Here is a 27,760-nt window from a genome sequence, read left to right on the forward strand (position 1 = left end):
GCTCGTTAGCTAAAAATTGTCAAACCTGGTGAGGGGCCCTTTAAAACGTACAATAATTTCGAGCTCCTTCAAGACACGTATGAAGTTTAACAAACAAATCGTTCTTGTGCGTAGCGAATGTAGCGATATTAGTTTTGTAAACTGCACCATGTAATGTAAGTAAAAGGGAGAAAATTCGAGATTTAAAATTTTGAAAGGGGCATTTGGGAGTTTAGAACTTCTGCGAAATATTTGTGCATAATTCACAATTTCAGTAAGACCTAAAATTTTCATACATGTCCGCTTCAGCTAGTGTATCAACTAAGTTTTCAGACCTCGTCGCGCAAGTTTATGAATTTGCAAACTGTGCACTCATTTTTCGTCGCCAATTTACGGTAACCGCATACGCAAAAAAAAAAGTACTAAATCAAGATTTCGCTTCGTGGAGTTGCAAAACTGAACTCTCTGAAAATGAATAGATTTCATGATTGTGATTCAATCCACCGGTTGTCACATAAAAGCATTTCGCCGTGTTCTGCGTTTCGTTCAAAAGTGTAGTTCGCCTACCCGCTAACACCTTCTAAATAACGTTAGTAGAAGTGGTCAGAAAGCACGCCGCTTTTCACAATCTGTTCGACTTCACGCAGTGCAAATACGGCGCAAACTTCGGGAACACCGAAAGCCGAAATCGGTCACTTCTTTTCCACTGTAGTTCGGATGAAAATGCAAGGAAAACGATGTACTGACCAACGCTACTAGAAAGCACAACTACATCGACACTCCAGACTATGTCGTGGGTGTCGACAACGGTGCAGACAGTGCCGAAAGAAACCGAACGTTACCGTGAGTTCTGAAGTTCTTTATTTACATTTCTAGTGGGTTACACGAGTATTTTCGGCCTCGCCGCTCAGTTTGTGGCAACTCGGTTACAAAGGGTATACGGCCGGCAGATCCATCGTGTCACAGCTTTTCTTCACCTTTCACACCCCTTTCCCTCAGCTTATCTGACACAGTCAACTTTCAGTAAAAGGGCTCATCATTATATCAGTTTAACCGCGGCATCTGAAAAGTAAATCGCGCGGTTTGAAATACATTTACTGAATGTCCCAGACAAGCCACGTTCTCTTTCCGAAGGAACGTTCCTTTGCTCCACGCCATCGTTCATTTCGGAGAAAACAGCGACGTGGTTCGTATAACTTTTCCGTGCGCATACGACGTTCACAGCTGCGAAGAGCGTTCGGTTATTTTGCTTCTCCAGAACTGCACATAATGTCCCCTTCGGAATCGCTTCCTCGGCGGGTAACAGCGCTGGTGTTCTCAGTTTCAGTATCGGCCCCGGTGACTTCGTGGGGCTCTTCGGCTGGTGTTTCCTCGACGTCTATTGCAGTTTTTTGGTTGCTGACACTTTGCTCTTGACTACCGCTGGCTGCAGTTGGGGCCACTAGCACGTCTCCGGGTTCCACCAGTACCTTCTGCTTCCCTTCGGCGTCACTGGTCAGAGGTTCACCTCCACCACCGGACAGCGCCCGCGTGTCGTGCAAGTGTCTGTCGCAGCCGGTGCACGGTGGCTGATCACATTCACGCTTCATATGACCTATGGTGTGGCATCGGAAACACAGCGGTGGTCGCCCTTTGACAACGATGGGATACGCATCGCTCTCGAAACAGAACCACAGGTACGGTATATCTTTCTCTTCCAGCCCTTTCTTCAGGCACAGGCGAACGTAACGGGTAGTCGAGTCGGCTTTTTCTTCTGGCCAAGACCACATGTGACAGCTGACCTTTTTTACACGGCCAAAGTGATTTGAGAGTTCGTAATTCAACTTCCGATTCGAGCGCCGTAGTGGCACCCTGAAAACCTTCACCCAAGTCTCGGGCTCTCCAGGAACGCTAATTGCGCAGTACAGTCCTTTCACACGCATATAATAGCGGCTCGCGAGCTTTTCCCAAGCCTCCCTCGTCTTCACCTTCAACAGCCATGCTTTGCCGGAGGTCATTGGCTGGATGCGTGCTACTTCGGTGTCCATTTGAAGTTCTTTCAGTGCATTACGAAAATGCGCTCTTGTGTACGGGCGCCCTTTCGGGTCGCAGTGGAGAAAAAGACAGAGATCCCACCGATCTTCCGATCTGTCGGACGCCTCATCTTGGGCAGGCACAACAGCTGTGTTATCCTGTTCTGCAGACGATGCTCCAGGCGACGTGTCACCACCGCGCGATGTGACCGATGCCGTTGTCACCTCCTCCGCAGGTCTTATGCCAGGTGCTTCCGAAGCAGGCACAACGGCTGTTATATCCTCTTCTACAGGTGATACGCCAGACGGCAGGTCGTCATCGGGAGACACGACCAGTGCCCTTACCACCTCTTCTACAGGGGATACGCCAGGCGCTTCGGCATCTTGAGGAGGCACAACCACTGTTATGTCTTTTTCTGCAGACGATGCGCCAGACGACGGGTCGTCACCGGGAGACATGACCGATGCCGTCGCCACCGTTCTGCAAGCAGGCAACACTTCGAATGCTACAGCTCACTAGTGAAGTCGGCAGCCACTCGCAGAATGGCTCAGCAGCGCCGGCGTGCATTCGAGCGTCCTCTCTTCCCTCTCTCCCCTTTTTCTCATCGCCGGCCTCTCCCTCACGTTGATTGGTTGAGGCGCGCGAACCGCCCTCTCAGGTGACCACAGCGTCATGGGATTTGTTTTGTTTACTTTTTCTCGCATCCTTGCTAATCTGGTGTGAAAACGTTCTACCCTCTAAAACCGCTCTCGCACCCGCCGCGGATGCAGAACTATCGGTAAATTGACTATCGATAGCATCGATAGTTCTTTTTTTTTTTTGAAACTATCGATAGTGTAAACACAGTATCGATAGTGCAATCATTAGTACTGCCACGCGTGTTTATTGCTTTGTTTTGATGTATTCGGGTTCCAAACACAAATACTCAAACACAGAGACACAAACACAAAGACTGTTAGCAACGTTTAAAGCAGACCACACTGTAACGTTTGAGAAGCTTCACGTTGTTTCAGATCATTCTGTTAAGATTACGCGCCGGACGTGAATAGTCAAGTTTATTCGAGAGCTTACTCGAGAACCAGCGACAACACTGGAACGGTTCGATGACTGATGTATAAAAGACGACGCGTTCCACCCATGATCAGATTACTCGATGGCCGATAACTGTTCTGGCCGCTATCAGTGCGCAGCGTGTATGGCTTGTATTGTGAGTTTTGATTTTCTGGACACAACTTCGCCCACATAAAGAGCTCCGTATTTCCCAGTCTTGCTGCAGCATTCTTTACCGTCACAACCACGTGAAATACTATCGATAGTGGTGTGAATAATGATACTGTTGCTGGCCGGCCTTATTGCCAAAATATTTGCGATAGCCTACTATCAGCTTCGCTTAGTTTATGAGCAAGTTTTGGCGAAAGAAATAAATTATGTCCGCAGTGAAAATGGCGTAATATGTCCATCAATAAATTCACATCCAAAAGCAACCAGTTAATCCTTACAATTAACAAACCTAGACCTTGATATATCTTTTTTTTTTAATTTTGAAATCATAAAATGCAATGTAAGTTTGAAGCCGCGCAGTTCCACCATAGGTAACGCCTTCCATTCCGCTATAGCTGAACAGTTCGACTTTATGATCATGTGCCAGCAAAGCACTCAGGTGAAGAACACAAGCACGTCAACTTTCTTGCCCTTCAGCCTGCTCCTCGGGGAACCAAGTTTATTCTGCAATGAGTTCGTGCTGTTGATTTTATACTATGGATAGTACCATCAAATATTTTACTATCGATAGTGCTATCAATAGTATTTTTACTATCGATAGTTCGATAGTGACTCGGCTATCGATAGTATCAATAGTACCATCGATAGTTCTGCATCACTAATTCGTACTCGGCATGCTGTTGTGATCGGACTTCATGGCTTCGCGCCGCTGGATCGTGGAAGTGATTTGGCAGCATCTGCTCTGCTTTCTGCATTGTCAACATTCCCCGAAACGCACCAGATGCGGCTACAACACTGCACTTGTGTCTTGAACCCTTCAAGGCTGTCAGTTCTCTCATCAATCGCTTTGGACACACTCGACTGAGTTTGGCGGTTTTATGGCCTGGAGATGAACTATTTGCAGTCGAGGTTGCTCGGGGAAGAGGCAGTCCCTTCTGCACTGCTTTGTTCAGCATTCTGCGAGATCAGATTCCTCATCGAGCACATTCCCCACACTACGGGGTGTCTTTGTGGCTTTGTGACCCGACCGGCAGCTGGCCGTCACCTGCGTCGATGACGCTATCGAAGCAAGGAAAGACTGCACCTGACAACGCGGCCAGGAATGTGCACCGGCATGGTCCCTTCATTGTGTGTATAGTGCCCTATTGTGTCTTCTGTTCACCCTCCGTCGTGCCAGGCGATCCGCTTCTCTCTTTCCTGGGGTGGGAAGGAGGCGGTGCTTTACTTTTCGTTTAAGGGGCGGAGATGAAGACAGCTTGTTGATTGGACTATCCTGGACTCAATGGTTTTCTCCAACAAAGGATCTGGGGAAGACGAGCGTCGAGACGCTACTAAATCATCATGTAAATAAACGTTCATGTTATCAACTCCGGCTCCTGAACTCTACTTCTCCCCGAGGCCTGGCTGCTCCCCGGTCCTATGGGCAGACCCCCAACCAAATGAATGCCACGCGAAGGTCGCGGGATTGAAACCAGGCAGCAGCAGTCGCATTTCGATGGAGACGGAATCCTAGAGGCCCGTGTACTTAGATTTCGGTGCACGTTAAATAACGCGAGGTGGTCGAAATTTCCGGAGCCCTCCACTACGGCGTCCACAATAATCATAATAAATGCTCTTTTTTTTGACGCCCTAAATAAGGCAGGATACCTGTAAATAAAGGGACACGTATCTTCTTGCTCTGAAAAAGCCAAAGTATTAAACGAAATGCTTACTCATTTGTATCGCAACGTCTTCGAGGAAAATATGCGTCAGGACGTTATAATGAAGTTTACGACCTTTTAAGAGTCGGTATGTGAAAAACCCCGAACGCTTTAATTGCTACTGAGCCAAAAGCACGAGCATTGATTCTTCCGTATCGCTACTTTTTGTGCTCAAGTAAAATCCCTCACGTCGCCTGGCACCCGCAACGCCAGGTATGGCATGTGTAAGTGCTCCGGCTCCGAAGCCAATCCGAAGGTCGCGGGTTCAATCCCCCCGCAGCGGTCGCATTTCGATGGATGCGAAATGGCAGAGGCCAGTGTACTGTGTGATGCCGCGTTGAGTAACACCAGATCATCAGAATTTACGGAGCCCTTGGGTACGGCGGGCCTCATAATCATATCGTAGTTTTGGCACTTCAGACCCCAGACATTATCATTGCGTGTGTAACGGGTAAATACTGCGGCATAGAACAGACATGGTACAGATAGATATGACAGTACCGGTCGGATACTAAACTCGGCTCAGCTCTAATTGAGGAAACGAACGGTGAGGCTGCGCCAAGGCGACTGCAAACTGCTCCGCTCCACCGCAGTAACAATAGCTGTGATGCAGCAAGAATCCTTCAGAACTGCCATACTTTATATTTCTCACTGCACTCAGTTATCGAATGCGATAACTGTCTATCCAAATGCAGAGCAAGCTGCCGGGTGAGTGTGCCATCTCTGTCCCTGACAAGAGCTTATCTTCTCGGATAAACGGGCGTGTTCGTAATGCACTGATTACGCACGCCGCACTTAATCTCTCGGCGATAATGTTTACGGAAATCGCGTGGCCATGCGGCCTTCCTTCAACTTTGCTGTCTCTTCCATTCGGTGTTATTTTCTCATTTTTAAATCACTTTTTTCCTGGCCCGAACCACCTTGACGTCGTGGCTTCAGATGCCAAACAAGCCGTTTCGATGAGCTCTTTGAATAATGCACGACTCTGACAAATCAGTCCTGCGATGTGAAAGAAGGGAAAAAATTTCCGCCTACCCGTGCGTGCGTGAGTGACGCCCAGACCTGAAACGCCGGATAGATGACGTAGGTATCAAAAAGTCTATACGAGAAGCCGGGCCCAGTCGGGCCTACACTTCAGCTAGATCCCCTCACTGGCCTGCGAGCAAAAGCGATGGCCCTCGGAGAGTGTCTGGGGTCTCACCGCATCAACACTCACAGAAAAGATCGAGTAAGAAGGGCGCGCAGTAAAACTGATAGCTGGGCGAGTTTGTATGAATCCATCTTTGAAACCTTTTTTAGCGTGCACAAAAGACGGGGACACAAAGAAGGTACAAACGAGCGCTTACTCACAAGTCACAACTGATTTATTTGTTGAAAGGGACTAAACATATAAGCACACACAATCATCACAGAGCATACGCGGAGCAAGTCATGAGGCATATGGGCAGAATACAAGAACAATTAAAAAAAAGACATTGTTTTATCAGTAAGCGCCGCCGATGGTTAAGCGATACGCTTTTTCGCACACCGGCGTACAGTAAAATGCCGAGCAAGCACCCCCCCCCCTCCCTACGGTGAAGGATAATCCGACCATATTTGGAGAGGGGGCGCTTGCATGGTCCTGGACGGAAATTCAAGATGGCGGTGGGAGAGCCGCTAAATATAAAAAATGCCCATCCATGTTTCTAATGAAATGCTTGATTCATTTACTGTTTTTTCCCCTCGTCATTGTCAAACCATTGAAGCAGCCACCGGTTTGACCAATATGCGACCGGCCACATAACAACAAAATTTCATAAACAACATTAGATACGCTTTCAGTGTACTAATTCTTGTGGTTCTTTTTACACAAGCGATGCTCGCCTTGATAAAAAAGTGGACGCAGGGGAGGAGGAGGGGGGGGGGGCGCTTGCTCGGTCCCTGGCGCCTGTTTCAGATCTCCCGAAAAGGGGAGGGGGGTGCTTGCTTGGGCGGGTTCGCTTGCTCGGCATTTTACGGTATATGGAACACTTCCGTGACTTCAAGTGTAAGTTTATCACTATGAGCGAAGAAATTGTCTTTGTCACTGAAAGCAGGATTGCCATGACATGATTTGCAATGATTGGAGAAGTGCGAAAATGTTTCTTTCTCCACAGAACTTTTATGCTCTTTTAGACGTGTGTTAATGCAGCGACCTGTTTGTCCTATATACATATTTCCACAAGTTAACGGTATCCGATAAACGGCCCCTTCTATGCACCTTATGAATTTAGAGCGTCCTTTCAGCCCACAACTACATTTTCTCTCTTTTTGGCAACTGTTTGGCACACACTTTTTGGCAAACTTTTTGGCAACTGTTTGGTACAACTGTGGCACTTTTATAGGAGCGCTGAAAACAATGTAAACTTCATACCTGCTGCCAACATTCTTCAAAGCTTGAGAAAATTCATGAACGTAAGGCACAACTGCACAGCACTTTTTGACCTTGTTCTGTCTGACCCTTCAAGATGAATGCACACCCTTTACTATTCGTATCAGTTTGTCAACCGCTCTGGTAATAACCAGTTCTGGGAAACCAGTTCTGGGAGTTTGAGAGGCGATGGCCACGGTCGCTCATTTTGTTTAATTTGAAGGTAAAGTCCGATCATTATGACGATAGTCTTCTTCATATTTAAAGAAAAGCGGCGCACAAAAAAAGACGGAGACAAAGAAGAGAACCACACACAGCGCTGCACTCACAACTGAAAGTTTATTCAGAGGAACAAGAATTTAAAAGGAAAAAACCGCGCATGACAAGTGAGGTACAACGTGATTAGGTGATACGCTCATCAATAAAAGTAAACTCTTTTTTGTGCAATGTAACCGAGGTCTGGCTTACACAAGCATCACGTGACTTGTTAATATGATAGGCTTCAGAAACCTCACGGGTGAATTGATCGTGGTGCTTAAAAATTATAACTGTGTTAGACAGAACAGGTGTGCACCCACACTTGGCACAATGCGATGCCAAATGGGAAGGCGAGCCGTTATGCAAAGAGAGATAGTGCTCCCGCAACCTTTTATTGACACAGCGGCCCGTCTGTCCGACATAATGAAGGCCACAAGACAAAGGAATGCGGTACACCACCCCCACAGCACAAGGCACATACTTATTTCTATGGTTTACGGCACATTTCTTTACATCTGGCTTGTCCTTCTTGTCTAGCTTATTTGACACCAAAGCACATATCTTTCCCAATTTATTGTGTGTGTGGTTCTCTTCTTTGTCTCCGTCTTTTTTTTGTGCGCCGCTTTTCTTTAAATATGAATATACACCAACTCGCCCAACTTTCTATTCTGTTACTATAGTCTTTGTTTAGGAGGCAAATGTTCGCGGGGTTACCACTGGCCGTTATGCGTCGCCATAAAAATAGCGCTACTTCTCGTTTCCTAAAACAATAAGCCCTGCCCAACGCTCGCCCTGTGTTTACACTTTGCGAGCAGAAGAAAGTAAGAGGTTGCTGATTAGAGGAAGTATACAAATTAAGGAGCCCTGATTTTTGGGCTAATTGGTTTTCCATCACCGATCACTTAAGCGCGCGCAAACAAGGACAAAGCAAGGTGACGACAACATAAGCGCTTACTTCCAACTGACATTTATTTACGAAAATGCATAATATGAATTCTTTTTTTCATGACGTCACAAAATCGTAGTGCTAATATTACGTGAACGTGCTGAGAAACTGTGTTTCTTTCGACGACAAGATAATGGAAGGTGCGCTTACGCGTGACTGACCCCCCTTTGAAATCAGATCCGCCTCTATTATCTCCCTCACATGTTGCAATGGCTTCTATTCCTAGCTACCACCCTTCACATATCATACAACGGTTTACAAGGCCTACCATTCTTCAACCCACACTCAGGACAATGCACCGAAAGATTGCCATCTCGATAGTTCCCCACCTTCCTCTTGTAATATCACCACTACGATTTTGTGACGTCATGAAAAAAAGAGTTCATATTATCCATTTTCGTAAATAAATGTCAGTTGGAAGTAAGCGCTTGTGTTGTCGTCACCTCCCTTTGTCCTTGTGTGCGCGCGCTCAAGTGATCGGTTATGCAAATTAGAATAAAATGCGCTCGCCCTGTAGCCTTCTTATTCTTGCCTCACGTTACTTTGCGCCCCTTTTAACCACGATGAAATATGTACAAAGGGACGGAAGGGACAGCAAAATGTTTACTGGTGGCCGCGGTGTATAAGTGCCTATCGAACCATTACTTAGACTACAACGGCGGTCTTCAGTGAATGAGGCATAACTCTATACGACAGGAAGCGTTTTTTTTTTTTAAAACGCAAAACGAGCTACCAACCTGATTAATCAGAAATCGCATTCGTATTATTTAGACTTCTTCGTAAGCGCAATGGACGGCCGGGTCACCGAAGGTCATGACCCGGCTGCCGCAACCAAAGAGGTAGAAGGAGCGAGTAAATAGAAAATAATAATAGCGAAAATAAAACGAGATATGACTCGAGGCCACCATCAGCGAAAAATGCCACACGAAAGGCTTGCGTGCAAACGGCATCCAGGCGCACAATATTTACGTATACACATGATATGCACACGCACAAATAGTTCGACAGGGCCTTACGCTCCAGGCGCAAGCTCTCTCTTTCTGTCTTGCTCTGTGTATTTTCTATCTCACTTTTGTGTCGGTTGCTTTCAACATCTTTCTCTGTCTTTCTCGCTCTTTCTATCTTTATTTCCTTTCTTCCCTTTCTTTTAACAAAACTTGAAATTCGGCGAGATGGTGCATATCTGACGGGAAACTTTACTGGAAGCGTTTCATATCAGGAAGATAGGGGGTAGGTGTGTCAGTGACACATCGGTGATGCTTTGGAAGGCAGAAACGGAATTTCTCGATTATTTTTACTGATGTGATTACGTGTATGTGATAATGCATTTGATTTCTGCGCATGTGTGTATTCTTCATATATTTGCAGGCGAAGCCGCAAATAAAGTTAGATGAAAGTAGCGCCCGTCCAGTCTATCTCGTCTTGTGCATTGTCTGGTTTTTGCGCACAGAGTTTCCCTTTCTTTCTCGTTCTGCTTCTTTCTTTCTCTTTCTTTGTTTGTCTTTATTTCTTTCTCTTTCTGTCTTGCTCTCTGTTTTTTCTATCTCTCTTTCGTGTATGGAGCTTTCTCTATTTTTTCTCTGTCTTTCACGCTCCTCTTTCTATCTCTATTTTCTTTCTTCTCTTTCTCTTTTCCTTTCTTTCTTTGTTTCTCTTTATTTCTCTCTTTGTCCTGCTCGCGGTTTTTTTCTATCTCACTTTCGTGTATATTGCTTTCTCTATCCCTTTCTCTCTCTTTCTCGCTCTTTCTATCTTTATGTTTTTTCTTCTCTATCTGCTTCTTTATTTCTTTCTTTGTTTCTCTTTATTTTTCTCTCTGTCTTCCTGTGTTTTTTCTATCACTCTTTCGTGTCTGTTGCTCTCTATCTCCTTTTCTGTATTTCTCGCTCTAAGCTGTTTCTCTCTTTCTTTCTCTCTCTCTCTCTGTGCTCGCCCTTGGGCAGCCGCACAGTGGCACGTACCCGTTAAGATGATAATAGTTTTCTGCGATCGACTCACAAGGAACGACTTGCTAAACAGCTTGGCTGTTAAACCCATGCACCGCAATACTCGTTTTAGGTTTCTCGACACCAGTATTCTTATTTAGAGCAATATTCCGAAAATTTCTAAAATTCGTCTCAGTAGTCCTTTAAGTGAATCGAAGGTGAATCACAATAACAATAATTGTTGGGGTTTTTCGCCACAAAACAAAGATACGATTATGAGAGACGCCGTGGTGGAGGCCTCCGGAAAGTTGGACCACCTGGGGTTTTTTAAAGGCCCCCTCACCAGCCTTCTAAAAATACAAAAAAAAAAAACGAGCGCAATATTCTCTCCTGTCTGTGTTTGCGACTGCGCAAACGGAGACAAGAGCGTGTAGCCAACGAGCGCGAAATTTTGATAGGGTCGACGCGCTGACATGGTACACGTGCTTTAAAGAAATAAGTGGCGAGATATGGCCTATAGGAGGGGTAGCGAAGGCGAGGAGGAAACCACTCCCTCGTCCTTGAAAGCGGGGTGGTGAGGGGCCCTTTAACGTGCACCCAGATCTAAACACACGGGCCTCTATAGTATTTCGCCTCCACCGAAAATGCGGCCGACCGCGGCTTTGATTCGATCCCAGCCGCGGCACCATAACCACTAGACCACCGTGGCGGGTAAAGGTGAATCAAGTGCGCATTAACAGCGAATGAAATGTTAATGTGAAATCAAGTTAATCAAATGCAATTTAATGAACGTCTCGTGACAGCATGTCTCGTGTGACTTTCGCCTGTCCCCTTCTATCCTTAGCTAAATGAACTGTCGATTTTCCGCGTGGCCGCGCCCACACGTGCCCCACAGTACGGTGGCCCTAAAATATTAGTACAGTCCCTCGGCGCTTCTTCGTCCGAAAATGTCTCCTCGGTTGTCCGGTAAGCACCTTTCCCTCCGAGAAGGCTGCAGTGAATTTACGCTGACGGGTGCTCCCAACAAGGCCGCCAGAAACATCGCCTTTTCCCCCGTACACCCTCCCCCGACCCCTGCTGTGAAGTGTTTGCAGTCGAAATAGATTGTCCACCTGCAGACTTCTGGAGTTCATCGCCTCTTGTGGCTTCCGACGAAATCAATGACCACCGCTGGACGGGTTAGTTGGAAACGTTGTGCTGAGCGCCACGCGTTTCCCTTGCCAGACAGGGTCCCTCTGCGCGCCGATGCCGCCAGGGGCGCTGCTGCAGGGGGCGCGGGTACAGCCGCCGCTGTCGCAGATTGCCCGTTGGAAGGCTACCACAAGGAAACGCGGCGTGATTTTTTTTTATTTTCACCATTTACGCGTTCTTTATTGTACACGAGTGATGCATTAGTGAGCTGTGGTGAAAATGCCATATAAAACGAAGAGAACTGAACGCTGGTGCTTCGTTCCTGGCTGCTACGAAAACTCTGAAACCAAAGAACTGAATTGCGAAGAAATACGATAATGATGAACAAAATGTATGTTCGCCCTATCCCGGTATGGGGCGCCGTTTTATTGTTGTTGTTCTTTTTCTCTGGCAACGCAGCTTAAAAATGAAACCTCAAATACTATTAGAAAGGAATGATTTGCGCTTGTGCCTTGGACTTCTAATGTTCGTTGCAAACAACGTGTTAGATATGGAAGCGCGATTACCATGGTCGGTAATTAGATCAGAGACACCAACAGTTAAAACGTACATTTTTAAAGATATACAGTTCGCATCTGAGACAATCATTATATGTTTTCATTTAAAAACCTAGTTTATTCTTTGAAGCACATTGGTCGTGAGTGAACACCCCTCAGATTCGCATTAGCGCTGCTAGAACTACTCAATGTAAAAATATAGCATGTTGGCTCTTCAAGTAAGCTCAATTCGATTCTTCGCACACAATGTCGTGATATTTTTTTTTCTCCTAATGCTAAACAAATGCCATTTCTGTATTTAAATTACCAGTACACAATTACCTTGCTCACATGAGAATTAGCAATACAACTTATTATGTCAATAAAAAAAACCGCGACTTATGCATCGGTAGAGGGTAAGGTTAGGACAACGTCACTAGACTAGGTTGCTAACCTAGTCTAGTAACGTTGGGTTAGGCATCATCTCTCGCTCTTTTCAGTGGTCTTTTTCAATTCGACTTCCCAATCATACACCTAAGGCGCTTAGCCGTGCTCCCTATGGGGTTGCAGAAATTAGCGCTTTTTTTTCTACCTTCCTCTTATCATCGTATATATACACCTATATTAATTCCAGAAATACTGGCTGTTGTTTTAGCGAGCTCCCGTCAAATGAATCAACAGCAGTTATAGTTACAGATTATCCTTCGGTATGTTCAGCACTTCCTATATACGGCAGCGAATTCAAGACTCCTGAGCATGTTTCGTTATCTAATACCTGCAAACTTACAAAAAATTTGGTTGCTGAGGGTACTGGGCCACCGCGGATTGTATCTAAATGAAATGGTGGATTCATGAGCCTCAGTATCTCTATGTGGAGCTCTGATTCCTAATTTACCAGATACGGCTTATGCGACAGCTTTAAGGTATAGGAATGCTTGTTTGCAAAGCGACACTGGCAAATTATCACTGGATAAATTTAAGAACTTCGTACATGTAAGGTATTGCTGGAATAAACAGCGGTGTGCATCGTGACAATAGAAGTTTCTTACAGCAGATTATGCGGTCAAATTCCACGAGTGAATTTTTATTTATATAATGCTGGTCTCATGGCGTCCCCGGCCGTTGTACAAATTTTGCAATGAATTGAAACAACGGACCGCTTCCTTTTATTCTGTCGCCGATATTACAATTATAAAAAAAGGTACCTCGTAGCTCCACTTCAGAAGATATGATTAACAATAAGTTACTGTTCTTATATTCCGATGGATGTCTGTTATGCTGTATTCGGTTATATAAATATGACTAAAAGATTACCGCGATGGTTTATTTTTCTTTCCCTTTTCTTTGTTCCAAATCCATTTTGTCTAGATCGATATTTTGCATTACTTCAGATCTAGATATTTACTACCGCGAGGGTTATCTTTTTCATAAATTCTATCTGATAGTATGACCGCGTGCTCATTTATAATCTTCATTTACTCGATGCTTACTTTTTATTCTAACTTTCTAGTTACCCTTGGCTTCATGTGTTTTTTTTTAAATTATCCATATTGTGTGTAACGAATTTTTTTCTGTCAAGGAAGTAACACCAATCGACATTTGCTGGTTGGTGCGCACCGCATGTCACTCCGATATATTCTTTCTCGCGTGCATTCCTTCACGAAAATCAGTGAAGAAGGAGAGGAAGATGAGAAGCGTACGAACTTGAGCTTGTTGGTACACATTCATAGTAAAAAACAGCGCGAAAACTACAAGGACAAGACAGCGCTAGTCCTGTTTCATCTGTCTCGTCTTCGTAGTTTTCGCGCTGTTTTTTTACTAGGAGAGGAAGATGTTACAGTGTGCCCTTTTTTACTGCACCCGCTGAAAGAGAAAGGGAAAAAGACGATTAACGCAGCAAACTGTTGCAAGCTAATAGCGCGAGACAGGTTTGCCGTACATAAGCGGCGCTACGCGGCACGTCGTCAGCTCGACTCCCCGCGCCTCTGCGTACAGCGCCCCTTGCGGCATCGGCGCGATTTGGGGACCGGTTTTCGCGGCCGCTTTTCACACCTCCCCCTATCTGCGTTGAGCCTCGTGTGTTCGGACATTTGAAGCTGCAAAATCTGCACCGTGTGCGCCCACGACTGCTTCAAAAAAAGAAATAAAAGAAGAAAAGAATGCGGTGGGAAGACGACACCTGAGAGCAGTTGCATTACGAGCGCTTTCAACACGCAAACACAATGGCGCACAGTCACATGGTGGCCTCCGAAAACCGGGAAGGTCCCATTCCTCTCCAAGAAAAAGAGTTCAGGGATAACAATGTTGGTTTGACCGAATCAACATTGTTCCAACCAATCTACAGAACACGAGCGAACAAAAAATTACACCATCTCCCGCTAAAGGGGACCATGAGGCGATGCGAAGCCGGAGCACTTGCACGATCGCGTTCCGTTGGCGTTCGTTGGGCATGCTACCGACCTCGTGTCGTGGAACGCGAAGAGGGACGCTACGCGCGTCGTGTCTTCCATCTAGCCTGGCCGTTAATTCTCACAGGGCGAGCGGGGACAACACCTCCTAGACAGCTTTCAAGCCTGCGCGTCACGTGATGTGACGTCGACGACGTCACATCGCGCCGGCCTACCTCGGCTGCGAGCGCTTGCCGCGCGCGCGCTCCTCACGCGAACTACTGCCTCTGACCGCTCAGAAGAGATCGCCAGGTCAACATGATTTATCAGGGTAACGAGAAATAATGAATATCATGAATGGAATAATATATATTGATTTATCGCAAGCAGGCGCCGTCTGCATAAATATCACAGTGCACACTGTTCTCGGCCCAGATAGACGGCGGCCAGCAAAAGATATTTCACTTCATACTGAAGATGTGCCAAAAGTACAGAATACAGATGTTGCCATAAAAACTGCGCAGCATAAACGGGTGAATGAATGGCAGAGAAAACAAGTTATTGCACTTATTAGAGGCAGACATAGTACATCATATCACAGATAACTATCTGTTCTTTTGTCAAAGCAGGCACAGTATGCATCTCAATAAAATGAAAGAAAACAAAATATAACACATTGTTGCACCAAAAACATTCCCAAACATTGCAACATGAAGAGCATACTCCCATTTAAATTGTAGGTTAGAGGAAAATATTGCACTCATTTATCACAGTAGTAGTAACACACAAGACATCATATTGTAAATTCAAGCACTTGTCAAAACGTCACAATACATAAAACACACTGGTGACTGAAGTGTGAACCATAGCACGATAAATAAGTCACACAAAGAAAACTAATTGTACTGCTGCTACAGGTGCAAGCATGTCCTAGAAAACAAGTCACACAAAAATCCCAAAACACAAATCACATTGCACACCAATATATCTCTACAGAAAGCGCACAAGAAAAGCATACATAGCTGCGAGGTACCAAACATGGTCCCTCCAACTACCACAGCAGGCACTGAGACAGCTCAGTGAGCAAATGAGCACAACACGTTGACATGCCAAGAACACTTAAAAAGAGATTTTAAAACTATGTAGTGTCATTTAAATACGAAACAAACCGAAAACAAGGCTCGTTGCACAACAGACAGAAGTATGACAAGGAAATAAAGTCGGGACTGTGAAATAAAATGACCTCAGTGCAGTTTCACACGAATAAATGTGGAGAGCGCTTCACCTGGAAAAATCACTTTTCCAGAAAGATTTGGGCCTTTCTGTTTTTTGCCTTCTGTTCCTTCCCAATGCGTAAGAGATCGTTCCTCTGCTTGCACAAGTTGTTAAGCATGATGTTTGCTGCGCAGTTTGCTACTAGCGTGACGAGGAAATCATAGGTGTGTCCATTTTCACACGTATTTATGTCCTCAAGCCTCGGCAGACATTGCAGTGTCAATTGCCGAACGACATTCTTTTGGTTCAGGCCATGGAGAAACTGGGTGAAGTTACTTTGCGTCATAAGCTTTCTAACTACAACCTCTGTGTACATAACTACTGTAAGGTTTTAACCGGAAGAATGTGCGCCACCTCCTTGAACGAGCTCAGTAGACTTTGTATCATAAATACATGCACCGAGGTGGCTACTTCATTCGAATTGACTGCTGCACCACATATGTTCCCACCCTTGTAATCTACACAAGGCTTGATATGAATCTCGTCAAGCATCAGCGTCACAGTGTGTTCATGTGGCTGCAGATGTTTGAATCTCTGGGAAACATACTGAAGGAAAGTGGCATCAGATGAATCGATTTGTGGGCACATTTGAATAGACGAGCACACATTTCTAATAGTGCTTGGATGCGGCAAGGTTAGTACACTCGTTCTTCTTAGAAACTTGTACGCATGTGGTGATATTGTATGCAAGATGCATGCAAACACCATTACCTGTGCGCTGTAGTGAATACGCTTTGCAGAAAGCAGTAGCAGCTGCTCCTTCATGAACTTTACCACCTCTTTCTTGTCTTCAGTAATGCTACCTTCCAATTTGTCGAGAAGGGATTGTATTGCAAGCGACAGGTGGCGACAACTGCAGCGCTCCTCAGACAGCATGCAAAGGTTGTTCAAAGTTTCCAACAAGGAACTTACTTTTTGAACTGAGTCAGGTACAACAGTGCTACCAAGGTTCTTGATTTGTGATCCTTGATAGCAGGCAATGACTTCGAGGTTTTCAAACACTGTCAATGACGCATTCAACCAAGGTTCACGAAAGTCGATGATGTTCAAAAACATCGAGCACTCTTCTTTATGAATCACAGTCCACTTTGGCGACACTGAGACTACTTGCAGGCGAGCCTTTAGTTCTTCGAGGGACGAAAAACGGTCTCTTTCCTGTTCCGCTTCGTATGACGCCAGTGGTTCTTCAACAGCATGGGCGAGTTGGGAAGCTTCTTTTCGGCTCCTCTTGGCATCAGGTGTTTCTCTCGTGTTGTGGTCTGCATGATACTGAAAGGTAGGACGGGCAGCCGGGAAATATCGTTGGCACAGATCCAGGACGTAACCGCGGTACTGGCAGTGCGACTTCGATAACTCTTCCTGTCCTTGGATCCGTGTACGATGTCGTCCGCTCGATGCATGAAGCGTCGAAATGATCCGCGCACACCTGCACAAACGAACAAACGTTTCATGAACATCTGAGAAGACACTTTTTAAAAGAACTAAGTGCGCTCCCACGGACGACCCCCAGGCGACTATGTGTGAACAAAGAGTCGCCGGCCATCCTTGCTACGAATGTGATTTTGTGGCCGATTCTCATCGACTCTGTGTCAGCGCTTAGCAAGGAACAGCGGCTACACGGTCCCATATTTCATATCACATTGCTTCTACCTGTACAATCAACGAGGATCCGGGACAAGAAGATCACAAATCCTTACCTTAGTGCACGACGTGGGCACGAAATCCTTCCTAGGAATTGGCGCGTAGCCACTTGTTGAGAGCGTCGCCGTCTTTAGGGAAGGAAAACACTTGTATCTCCTTTCCCGTCCTGTAGTTTCCGGTACATCCCGGCACAGAACACTTATTAGGCATTATCGTATCGCTAGAACATCACGCACGGAAATGAAATTGCCGCAAAACAACAGCGGCAAACGTGACTGAACCGACCCACGCTGCGCTCGCTGCCGCTGCGGCTTCCCCGAGTGTCGGCCGGGCGGAAATGACGTCAGATCGCTGGGCGCAGGCCTGAAAAGCTGTCTAGGAGGTGTTGGCGGGGAACGGCGTCGACAGGCGGGCGAGAGGGGGGCAGCGTAGGAGAGGAGAGAGAAGGGGAGGGGACGCGCATGCGCTCGAGCTCACCGCGGCGTTGTGCAGGAGAGAATTTCGGCATGCCTAGCCCGCGTTTCAGAGGAAGAGTGGAAAGGGGGATGGGAGAGGGGAAGTAGAGAGGGAGGGGAGGGAAAGTGGAGAGGAGAAAGGGGGAGGGGGAGTGGAGAGGAGAAAGGGGGAGGGGGAGTGGAAAGGAGGAAGGGGTAGAGGGGAAGGGGAATGGTGAGGGGGAGTGGAGAGGAGGTATGTGGAGAGGGTATGCGCATGCGCAGTGAGGGTGGTCACGCCGCACACCACCACCGCCGGATTGAGCTCGACCTTAAGATACTTCGCATCTAAAAATGCCAGCGCTCCAGAGTAACAGAATACACAAAAAAACATGGTTGATCCCTCTGTCATAGGAATCGGTATAACACGAAAGTAAAACGTGTCTTCACAGATGTAGTTGAGCGATTGTTGTGCATTGTTTCGCCCCGACAAGTTGTAATGTCACGCGAAGAACGGCAAGCAGCTCGAAACTTCCGACGCGTTGCTCAAGCAGTGAAGGCGCACGGAACGAACATACACAGGATGAGCGCGAACAAACAACTGTCACAGCTCGACAGTTAAAGCGCGCTTGTCAAATACAAAGGAGGACGCACGAAACGAACGCACAAATATGCACAGGATGAGCGCGAACTGTCACAGTTGTAGCTTATTAGTTTGTGAGCATCGCGCTCCTTTCGCAAAAGCGGAGGCTGCGGTGAGCGAAATGACCTTCGTGCTCTCTGTAACTTGAACGCAAACTTGCGGTGAGAGCGCAAGACGTACAAGATAAGCGCGCGCGCAGGAGCGACCACGCCGTGTACAGACACACGCTCATCTCAACGCGGGGGGGCGACGACATTTAAAGCGCGCTCTTCGAGCTCCTCGCGCCATCTCGCTAGTGATAACGAAAACACGCTGATGTACCCTGATCTCTGAGTACCGCCGCTGGCAAGTGGTGCATATAAATAGCACGCCGTTAGTATGGCGAAGAACGTGTCGTTTGTGGCGGAGTCGTTTCGCGCTGCGTGCTGGGCATCGAGAGGTCGCGAGTTCGATTCCAGGTGATAGAACTTTTCTTCTGGTTTTTTCTTTGCCATATGTTAGTCTTTACATTTTATAACGTCATATCCGTGACGGAAATGCGTCAGCAGAGCCGTGGTGAACCCCGGCATAAAACACTTTCGTGTTAAAAAAGTATGGTCAACCGTGAATGCGCGATAAGAAGAGAACAAAAATATGATGAGACGTAAGAGCGGTAAACACGTGGCCTTATATGAGGCGAGCGAGTCCAATATGGAGGCACGCGGCCACTGGCTGCTCGCCGCGGTGATCTCTGCCGAAAACAGTGCCGGAATCCTGCCGCGCATCCCTCTCGCACACGATTTTGACTTTCCGCCACAAATTTCCACACACCGACACTCCGGAGCGATAAAACCAGCTCCCGCAGCAACGATTGTCCCTCCGTCGGGACGGTTAGCCTACCCTGCCTGGTCAAGCGAGTTTCATGACAATGACGCTGAACGAGGGAGGAGGGGGGGGGGTAGAGGTTGAAGAAGACGGAAAAATGCGCATTCCCCCTTCGCAGCACCGCTCAGCCTCCGACACAAGTGTGCGTTCCCCCCACTATTTTGTCTATGGCCGTGCCATTTGAGCACAAACTCTACGTCGAAGCGAGAACACTTTCCCGCAGCGAAAATGGCGTTGACGCGACTAATTAACAAAAGCTCGTCAATTAACTTTTTAATTATTGACCTGCATTAGCGCACCCAGGATTTCTCTCAGGGGGGGCGGGGTTGAACTTCTGACAAGATTACAGGAGTGCGGGGGGGCTAGCACATTGCATAATATGCCATTTCCTTGCCTCAGCTGGAGTAATGCGACTGCAAATAAAATACCAAATAATAATAATATTAATAATAATAACATGAATTATGATGATGATTATTATTCAGCGTTTTACAGAAAGGTCTTGAAATAACTTGACAAGGCCAAAAAACCGTTCAGTGGAGCAGCTGTGCACGTAGAAAATAAACCACAAATTGAACCGACATGTCGGCTGGCTGGCGGTCGCGCAATGATGTTAAAACTTTATTACTATGGTAGGTAGCGCATACAAACGGGACGCAAGAAAGGCACATGAAGACACCCAGCGCCGAGTGTGTGTTTTCGTGTGCGTTTCTTTTGTCCCGTGTATTTGCACTACCAGTGTAATAAGAAAACGCCATACGAACAAGCCCGCATGCATGGCAACTTCAACTCTTAAAAAACGCTGCAGCTGATAATTTCCTACGCTTCCTTGGAGTCTCGCCAAACTATAAATTTCAAAGCGCACCATAAATATTACTTATAAACTACATAGTATTGATTATAAATAGCATGTACAGTTCAATGCAGCACACGTACAGTACAATTCTCAGCTCACGGATAAACTGCATTATAACCACACTTACTGACTTTCCAGCGTAGATTCCCAGGTCACTCCGGCGCATATAGCTTCGGCGGCTGAACCATCCTTAGTAAAAATTGACTGGTAAATGGACGCATGAGACGACGATATCTGCTGAGTTACCGGTTCCTCTATGGACGTAATAAGGCATTCCGGTGTTGTTGCTGCGTCGCTTGAATATGAACACGAAATCCTTTTTGGGTTGTAGGTGAGGATGTGTTCGACCATAGCCTCGTTCGACTGGCGCTTCGAGAGAGGGCTTCGGCGAGGTAGGTCATTGCCAACGCAGATTCACGCAGCAAACACGGCCACAAGTTCTAGCAAGCAAACTGAGCGTGCACGCATGTGCGCACATCAAACGTTGTAGTTTCCGTCCGATGTACATGCAAAAAAGAAGTGGTAAAAAGAATGGGCGAGAGACGTTTACTGAGAAAAAGAAAAGGAAACGTGCCGCCCCACAGACCTTCCGCACTTTCCCAAGGTTCTTTTTTTCTTAGCAGACGTCGTTAAAAACATTTACTCCTTCTGCCACGGCTTCTTGCTCCTCCCATCTTTGCAACGGCCGGACTCCGCATGGCATGCTTAGAGTCACTGTGTGCGTGCGATGCTGCGACAATGGCTGGCGACGCACACACTAGTTGCTCCAAGGGTTGCTCAGAAATGCAGGAACCACTCAATGTGCTTAAACACGTCGTGTGCTCGTGCTACGCAGCCTCCGCGGGTTCGCGGTCGCTTTGATGAACGAACCGCATGCGAGGTGGCCTTTCTTCTCGCCGCACTAACACGTCTCGTTCGTCCGCTGTCAACGAGGTTCAGAAAAAAGGGCGCGACCACTCCGTTGCAGCCATTAAGCGACAGACGGTACCATTCACCAGCAGCCCCGAAGAAAATAGAAAACACGTGCGTCGAAGCTTGGCGGATGGATCAGATGCCGTCGACGCCTTCTTATCTTTAAAATTTGAGTGAGCATTGTCCCGAAGTTTCATAGACCATACGGTTCCTTCTTCGGAGTTTTAGGAAGGGACACACATGAAGAGGGCTTCTTTTCCTGTTCGACGGGTATGGAAGGGTGCTTCAGGCGGCGGCGATGCTTGTCGGCAAAAGAACAGAGCAGTGCAAGGGCTTGACCGGAAGGCATGAGTTGAACAGTGAAGGGGGTGGGGAGCTTTTTAGACGGACGCGTCGAAGTGGGTACGCAGATGCGTCTCTCTCTCTCTCTCTCTCTCTCTCTCTCTCTCTTTTTCTTTCTTTTTTTTGTGTGCTGCACACAAGGGGTAGGTTGCATTGAGCGCGGTTCACGTTGTTTGGGTCGTTAACATATGTCAAGATTCATTTCTGGTAGTCGGTTTCAACTGCGAAAACTGTAGGTTAAGGAAAATTGATTCGGCTGTCCGCGTCCTCGGAATCTTCGGCTATGGGGTTGCGATCTCTTGCAAAATTGGGGACGTCGTTCCCATCTTTCTTTTAGGTTCTCGGTTCAGCTGGTGTCTTGAATTTTCTCTTTCTACGGCCGGTCGTTGCGAGCGATGGTTTCGATCACTACTCGGATAGTAGAGACTGATGCATTTCTGTGGTGGTGTTGATTGAAAAAGGGGGGGGGGGGTGCTGGATTTATCAGCTTGCGTCGTGTTTTTGAAAGTGAACTGCTTTCTGAATAAAAGACTTTCCATAGCTGTTCTTGGTGAGTTTCTTGAATATATCATCTGTTTTTCTTTTGTTTTTTCACGTTGTGCGCTGCAGTATGTTCCGGCTCTTCGCATTAATGTCTAAGACTAATATATTCCGCATTTTTGGGGGGTCTGAAGAAAACCGAAGATATCGACTTGTGTAGGTGTTTTTGCAGCGTTTTATTTTCAGGCTACGGGAACATCCAAACACGGCCGAGAGTCTTATGTTTCAAGGGCGAATTGAATTCTCGTTCAATGAAATTTATATGAGAGATAAAATAGACGTATCTGAAAAATATTTTTGGTTGCGGCTGGAGTGGAATGATAGCTCGTCCCTCGATGTGTTCCATTCTTATATTTGCCGTGGCATGCTCTATTGTAGTAATCAACGGGGCAAGAAAATAAAAAAGGGGCCAGACTGACAACCCGTGAAAGCATCTTTTTTCTTGGAAAGCTGCGCCCCGCCACGGTGATCTAGTGATAAGTTATGGTGCTCGACTGCTGACCCGAAGGTCGCGGGATCGAATCCCGGCCGCGGCGGCTGCATTTTCGATGGAGGCGAAAATATGATTGAGGCCCGTGTACTTAGATTTAGGTGCACGTTAAAGAACCCCAGGGGTTCAAAATTTCAGGAGCCCTCCACTACGGCGTCCCTCATAATCATATCGTGGTTTTGGGACGTTAAACCCCAGATAATATTATTGGAAAGCTGCTTCCCTGGAAATTTAGGAACGCAGAGCCATAGAGCGTGCGGTTTGCGTTTTTTTTTTCAATTTAGGAGTAGATGAGTGAATACAACACATTTCTAGAGCCACTCAGGAAAAGTCGACCTCAGGACACCTCTGGATATGAACTTTGGACTCCCGGTGAGAAGGACAGCGGGGCAGTTACGGGGGCCTCAGGGGGGGGGGGTTACAACCCCCGAAACCCCCCTCGTCGGTGCGCCACTGTTGACCTGAGTGCAAGTGTTTATATTACAAAGTGTAGTGCGTGCCAATTTATGGCCTACTTTTTTTTAGAAATAACAAAAGTTCCACGTATTTCGAGATATTCATCATGGAATTTCAAGGTCCAAATCAAAACTGCTCGCGCCCGGCGCGCACAAAGCGCGGCGGAACACCGGAATGACACGTGACAGGGCAGTGATGAAGTCAGAATGAAGGCGCGCCAAAGCAGATGCTGGTCAGAAAAATCGGGAAGCATTCTGAAATGCACTAGTAGACAGCTTAATGTTTGCAGGGTGGTGCCTATCTGTTTGTTTCTTGAACTATAAAGAGGCGCGAAAAACTTTTTTGCCTGTCTGCAAGAGGAAGCGCCGCAGTAACCGCCTCTGAGTTTTATGCTTCCCAGACAAAGAAAAGGTTGGTATTGCGATTTCCTTGTGCACAGTTGGAAATAAACAGATAAGCACCAAACACTACGCACAAAAGCAGCGCAATGCGCGGGCACAAGTGAAATGACTTGCAGTTTTTCACGAGAACATAGGGCCACGGCGGCGTCATTAAGTTTCGTTACTCCCACGTGACGGGCAGCTCCAGTCTGACGTAACAGAACAGTCGCGGTTCATGCGCGCCGGGCGCGCTCACTTTCGATTTCGGCCTTGAAATTCGATGATGAATATCTCAACTTGATGAGGGCTAGTTGGTTCATAATTAGAACAAGGAAGGTAACAGCGCGAATGGAACAATGACGACAGAGGAACGAAGACCACGGGACAAGCGCTGACTGCACTATTGAATGTTTATTTCAAGAAAAACCAGCCTTTTATACATTCTCAGAATGGACATGCTCACAACAAACACTCGCTAATCCCACTCACAATCTTTCTTTTAAGAAGTTTATTTCTCTCTCCGAGAGTAGAAGAGAGGGCGAACTGATACACTTATCACCTTCGTTACGGGTCCAAAGCGCCTCTAAAATTTCCCTTTCCTTCTTAGAATTTCCTTTTCCTATAAATTTCGTTTTTTTTTTCAAACATGGGAACGCATTGCGCACTTCTTAGAGTGGTCAACTGAATGACTGCCATTTTTTACGTTATTGACGTGCTGACGCGCGCGATCGTCGAAACATTGTCCAGTCTGACCTATATAAACTTTCCCACAACTCATGGGAATCAGATATACCACATCACTCGTGCGTTCCCTCAAGCGGGTCACAGTCTAAAGAAAGTATCAAATAGGCACAATGTTAATTTGCTTTTCAGTGCGCCTTGCAAGCTGTCCTCGATATGTGCACGCATGAAACCAAGAAACAAACCTCCCGCATGCTCCACTAAACACAAAACCCGCTTGAGTGAATGCACGAGTGATGTGGTATATCTGATTCCCATGAGTTGTGGGAAAGTTTACGGATTTACAAACTGTGCACTCATTTTTCGTCGCCAATTTACGGCAACCGCATACGCAAAAAAAAGTACTAAATCAAGATTTCGCTTCGTGGAGTTGCAAAACTGAACTCTGAAAATGAACAGATTTCATGATCGTGATTCAATCGACCGGTTGTCGCATAAAAGCATTTCGCCGTGTTCTGCGTTTCATTCAAAAGTGTAGTTCGCCTACCCGCTAACACCTTTTAAATAACGTTAGTAGAAGTGGTCAGAAAGCACGCCCCTTTTCGCAATCTGTTCGACTTCACGCAGTGCAAATACAGCGCGAACTTCGGGAACACCGAAAGCCGAAATCAGTCACTTCTTTTGCACTTTATTTCGGATGAAAATGCAAGGAAAACGAAGTACTGACCAACGTTACCAGAAAGCACAACTACATCGACACTCCAGACTATGTCGTGGGTGTCGACAACAGTGCGGATAGTGCCGAAAGAAACCGAGCGTTACCGTGAGTTCTGAAGTTCTTTATTTACATTTCTAGTGGGTTACATGAGTATTTTGGCCTCGGCGGTCAGTTTACGGAACTCCGTTACAAAGGGTATACCGTCGGCAGAACCATCGTGTAACAGCTTATCTCCCCCTTTCACACCCTTTTGCCTCAGCAAATCTGACACAGTCAACTTTCAGTAAAAGGGCTCATCATGAGATCAGCTGCTCGCTCTTAACCATTGTATCCGCAAAAGTAAGTCGCGTGGTTTGAAATACATTTACTCAATGTCCCAGACAAGCCACGTTCTCTTTCCGAAAGAACGTTCCATTTCTGCACGCCATTGTTCATTTCGGAGAAAACAGCGACGTGGTTCGTATAACTTTACCGTGCGTATACAGCGTTGACGGCTGCGAAGAGCGTTCGGTTATTTTGCTTCTTCGGAACTGCACATAATGTCTCCTTCGGAATCGCTTCCTCGGCGGGTAACAGCGCTGGCGTTCCCAGTTTCAGTATCGGCCCCGGTGACTTCGTGGGGCTCTTCGGCTGGTGTTTCCTCGACGACTGTTGCAGTTTTTTGGTTGCTCACACTTTGCTCTTGACTACCGCTGGCTGCAGTTGGGGCCACTAGCACGTCTCCGGGTTCCACCAGTACCCTCTGCTTCTCTTCGGCGTCACTGGTCAGAGGTTCACCTCCACCACCGGACAGCGCTCGCGTGTCCTGCAAGAGTCTGTCGCAGTCGGTGCACGGTGGCTGATCACATTCACGCTTCATATGACCTATGGTGTGGCATCGGAAACACAGCGGTGGTCGCCCTTTGACAACGATGGGATACGCATCGCTCTCGAAACAGAACCACACGTACGGTATATCTTTCTCTTCCAGCCCTTTCTTCAGGCACAGGCGAACGTAACGGGTAGTCGAGTCGGCTTTTTCTTCTGGCCAGGACCACTCGCGACAGCTGACCTTTTTTGCAAGGCCAAAGTGATTTGACAGTTCGTAACCCAACTTCTGATTCGAGAGCCACAGTGGCACCCTGAAAACCTTCACCCAAGTCTCGGGCTCTCCAAGAACGCTAATTGCGCAGTACAGTCCTTTCACACGCATATAATAGCAGCTCGCGAGCTTTTCCCAAGCCTCCCTCGTCTTCACCTTCAACAGCCATGCTTTTCCGGGGGTCATTGGCTTGATGCGTGCTACTTCGGTGTCCATTTTAAGTTCTTTCAGTGCATTACGAAAATCCTCTTTTTTGTACGGGCGCCCTTTCGGGTCGCAGTGGAGAAAAAGACACAGATCCCACCGATCTTCCGATCTGTCGGACGCCTCATCTTGAGCAGGCACAACAGCTGTTTTATCCTGTTCTGCAGACGATGCTCCAGGCGACGTGTCAGCACCGCGCGATGTGACCGATGCCGTTGTCGCCTCCTCCGCAGGTGTTACGCCAGGTGCTTCCGAATCTGTAGCAGGCGCAGCGGCTGTTATATCCTCTTCCAGGTCGTCATCGGGAGACATGACGAGTGCCCTTACCACCTCTTCTACAGGGGATACGCCAGGCGCTTCGGCATCTTGAGGAGGCACAACCACTGTTATGTCTTTTTCTGCAGACGATGCGCCAGACGACGGGTCATCACCGGGAGACATGACCGATGCCGTCGCCACCGTTCTGCAAGCAGGCAACACTTCGAATGCTACAGCTCACTAGTGAAGTCGGCAGCCACTCGCAGAATGGCTCAGCAGCGCCGGCGTGCATTCGAGCGTCCTCTCTTCCCTCTCTCCCCTTTTTCTCATCGCCGGCCTCTCCCTCACGTTGATTGGTTGAGGCGCGCGAACCGCCCTCTCAGGTGACCACAGCGTCATGGGATTTGTTTTGTTTACTTTTTCTCGCATCTTTGCTAATCTGGTTTGAAAACGTTCTACCCTCTAAAACCGCTCTCGCACCCGCCGCGGATGCAGAACTGTCGGTAAATTGACTATCGATAGCATCGATAGTTCTTTTTTTTTTTTTTTTGAAACTATCGATAGTGTAAACACAGTATCGATAGTGCAATCATTAGTACTGCCACGCGTGTTTATTGCTTTGTTTTGATGTATTCGGGTTCCAAACAGAAATACTCAAACACAGAGACACAAACACAAAGACTGTTAGCAACGTTTAAAGCAGACCACACTGTAATGTTTTGAGAAGCTTCACCTTGTTTTCAGATCATTCTGTTAAGATTACGCGCCGGACGTGAATAGTCAAGTTTATTCGAGAGCTTACGCGAGAACCAGCGACAACGCTGGAACGGTTCGATGACTGATGTATAAAAGACGACGCGTTCCACCGATGATCAGATTACTCGACGGCCAATAACTGTTCTGGCCGCTATCAGTGCGCAGCGTGTATCGCTTGTATTTTGAGTTTTGATTTTCTGGACACAAGTTCGCCCATATAAAGAGCTCCGTATTTCCCAGTCTTGCTGCAGCATTCTTTACCGTCACAACCACGTGAAATACTATCGATAGTGGTGTGAATAATAATACTGTTGCTGGCCGGCCTTATTGCCAAAAAATTTTCGATAGCCTACTATCAGCTTCGCTTAGTTTATGAGCAAGTTTTGGCGAAAGAAATAAAATTATGTCCGCAGTGAAAATGGCGTAATATGTCCAATAAATTCACATCCAAAAGCAACCAGTTAATCCTTACAATTAACAAACCTAGACCTTGATATATCTTTTTTTTAATTTTGAAATCATAAAATGCAATGTAAGTTTGAAGCCGCGCAGTTCCACCATAGGTAACGCCTTCCATTCCGCTACAGTTCGACTTTATCATCATGTGCCAGCAAAGCACTCAGGTGAAGAACACAAGCACGTCAACTTTCTTGCCCTTCAGCCTGCTCCTCGGGGAACCAAGTTTATTCTGCAATGAGTTCGTGCTGTTGATTTTATACTATGGATAGTACCATCAAATATTTT

General features: G+C 46.8%; 1 protein-coding gene and 1 long non-coding RNA gene across 3 annotated transcripts; both read right to left on the bottom strand.

Annotated features, from left to right (window-relative positions):
* Positions 1-1,072: 1,072 nt before the first annotated feature.
* Positions 1,073-26,288, bottom strand: LOC125759849 (uncharacterized). 2 transcript variants are annotated; one of them, XM_049419268.1, is made up of 2 exons: positions 25,582-25,947; positions 1,073-1,573 (listed from the first exon to the last, which is right to left on the bottom strand). In XM_049419268.1, exons 1-2 carry the CDS (start codon positions 25,907-25,909, stop codon positions 1,221-1,223), a joined length of 681 nt encoding a protein of 226 aa, XP_049275225.1. In that variant the 5' UTR covers positions 25,910-25,947; the 3' UTR covers positions 1,073-1,220. The 2 variants fall into 2 exon arrangements, with proteins under 2 accessions (XP_049275225.1, XP_049275224.1); XM_049419267.1 differs by lacking the exon at positions 25,582-25,947 and adding an exon at positions 25,955-26,288 and having other exon boundaries at positions 1,074-1,946.
* LOC125759850 (uncharacterized) lies at positions 16,424-17,579 on the bottom strand. The gene is made up of 2 exons (XR_007417554.1): positions 17,458-17,579; positions 16,424-17,186 (listed from the first exon to the last, which is right to left on the bottom strand). It is a non-coding gene; the product is annotated as an uncharacterized LOC125759850 (long non-coding RNA).
* Positions 26,289-27,760: the final 1,472 nt, after the last annotated feature.

Source organism: Rhipicephalus sanguineus, chromosome 9 (assembly GCF_013339695.2).
Source record: "Rhipicephalus sanguineus isolate Rsan-2018 chromosome 9, BIME_Rsan_1.4, whole genome shotgun sequence".
Taxonomy (NCBI): Eukaryota; Metazoa; Arthropoda; class Arachnida; order Ixodida; family Ixodidae; genus Rhipicephalus; species Rhipicephalus sanguineus.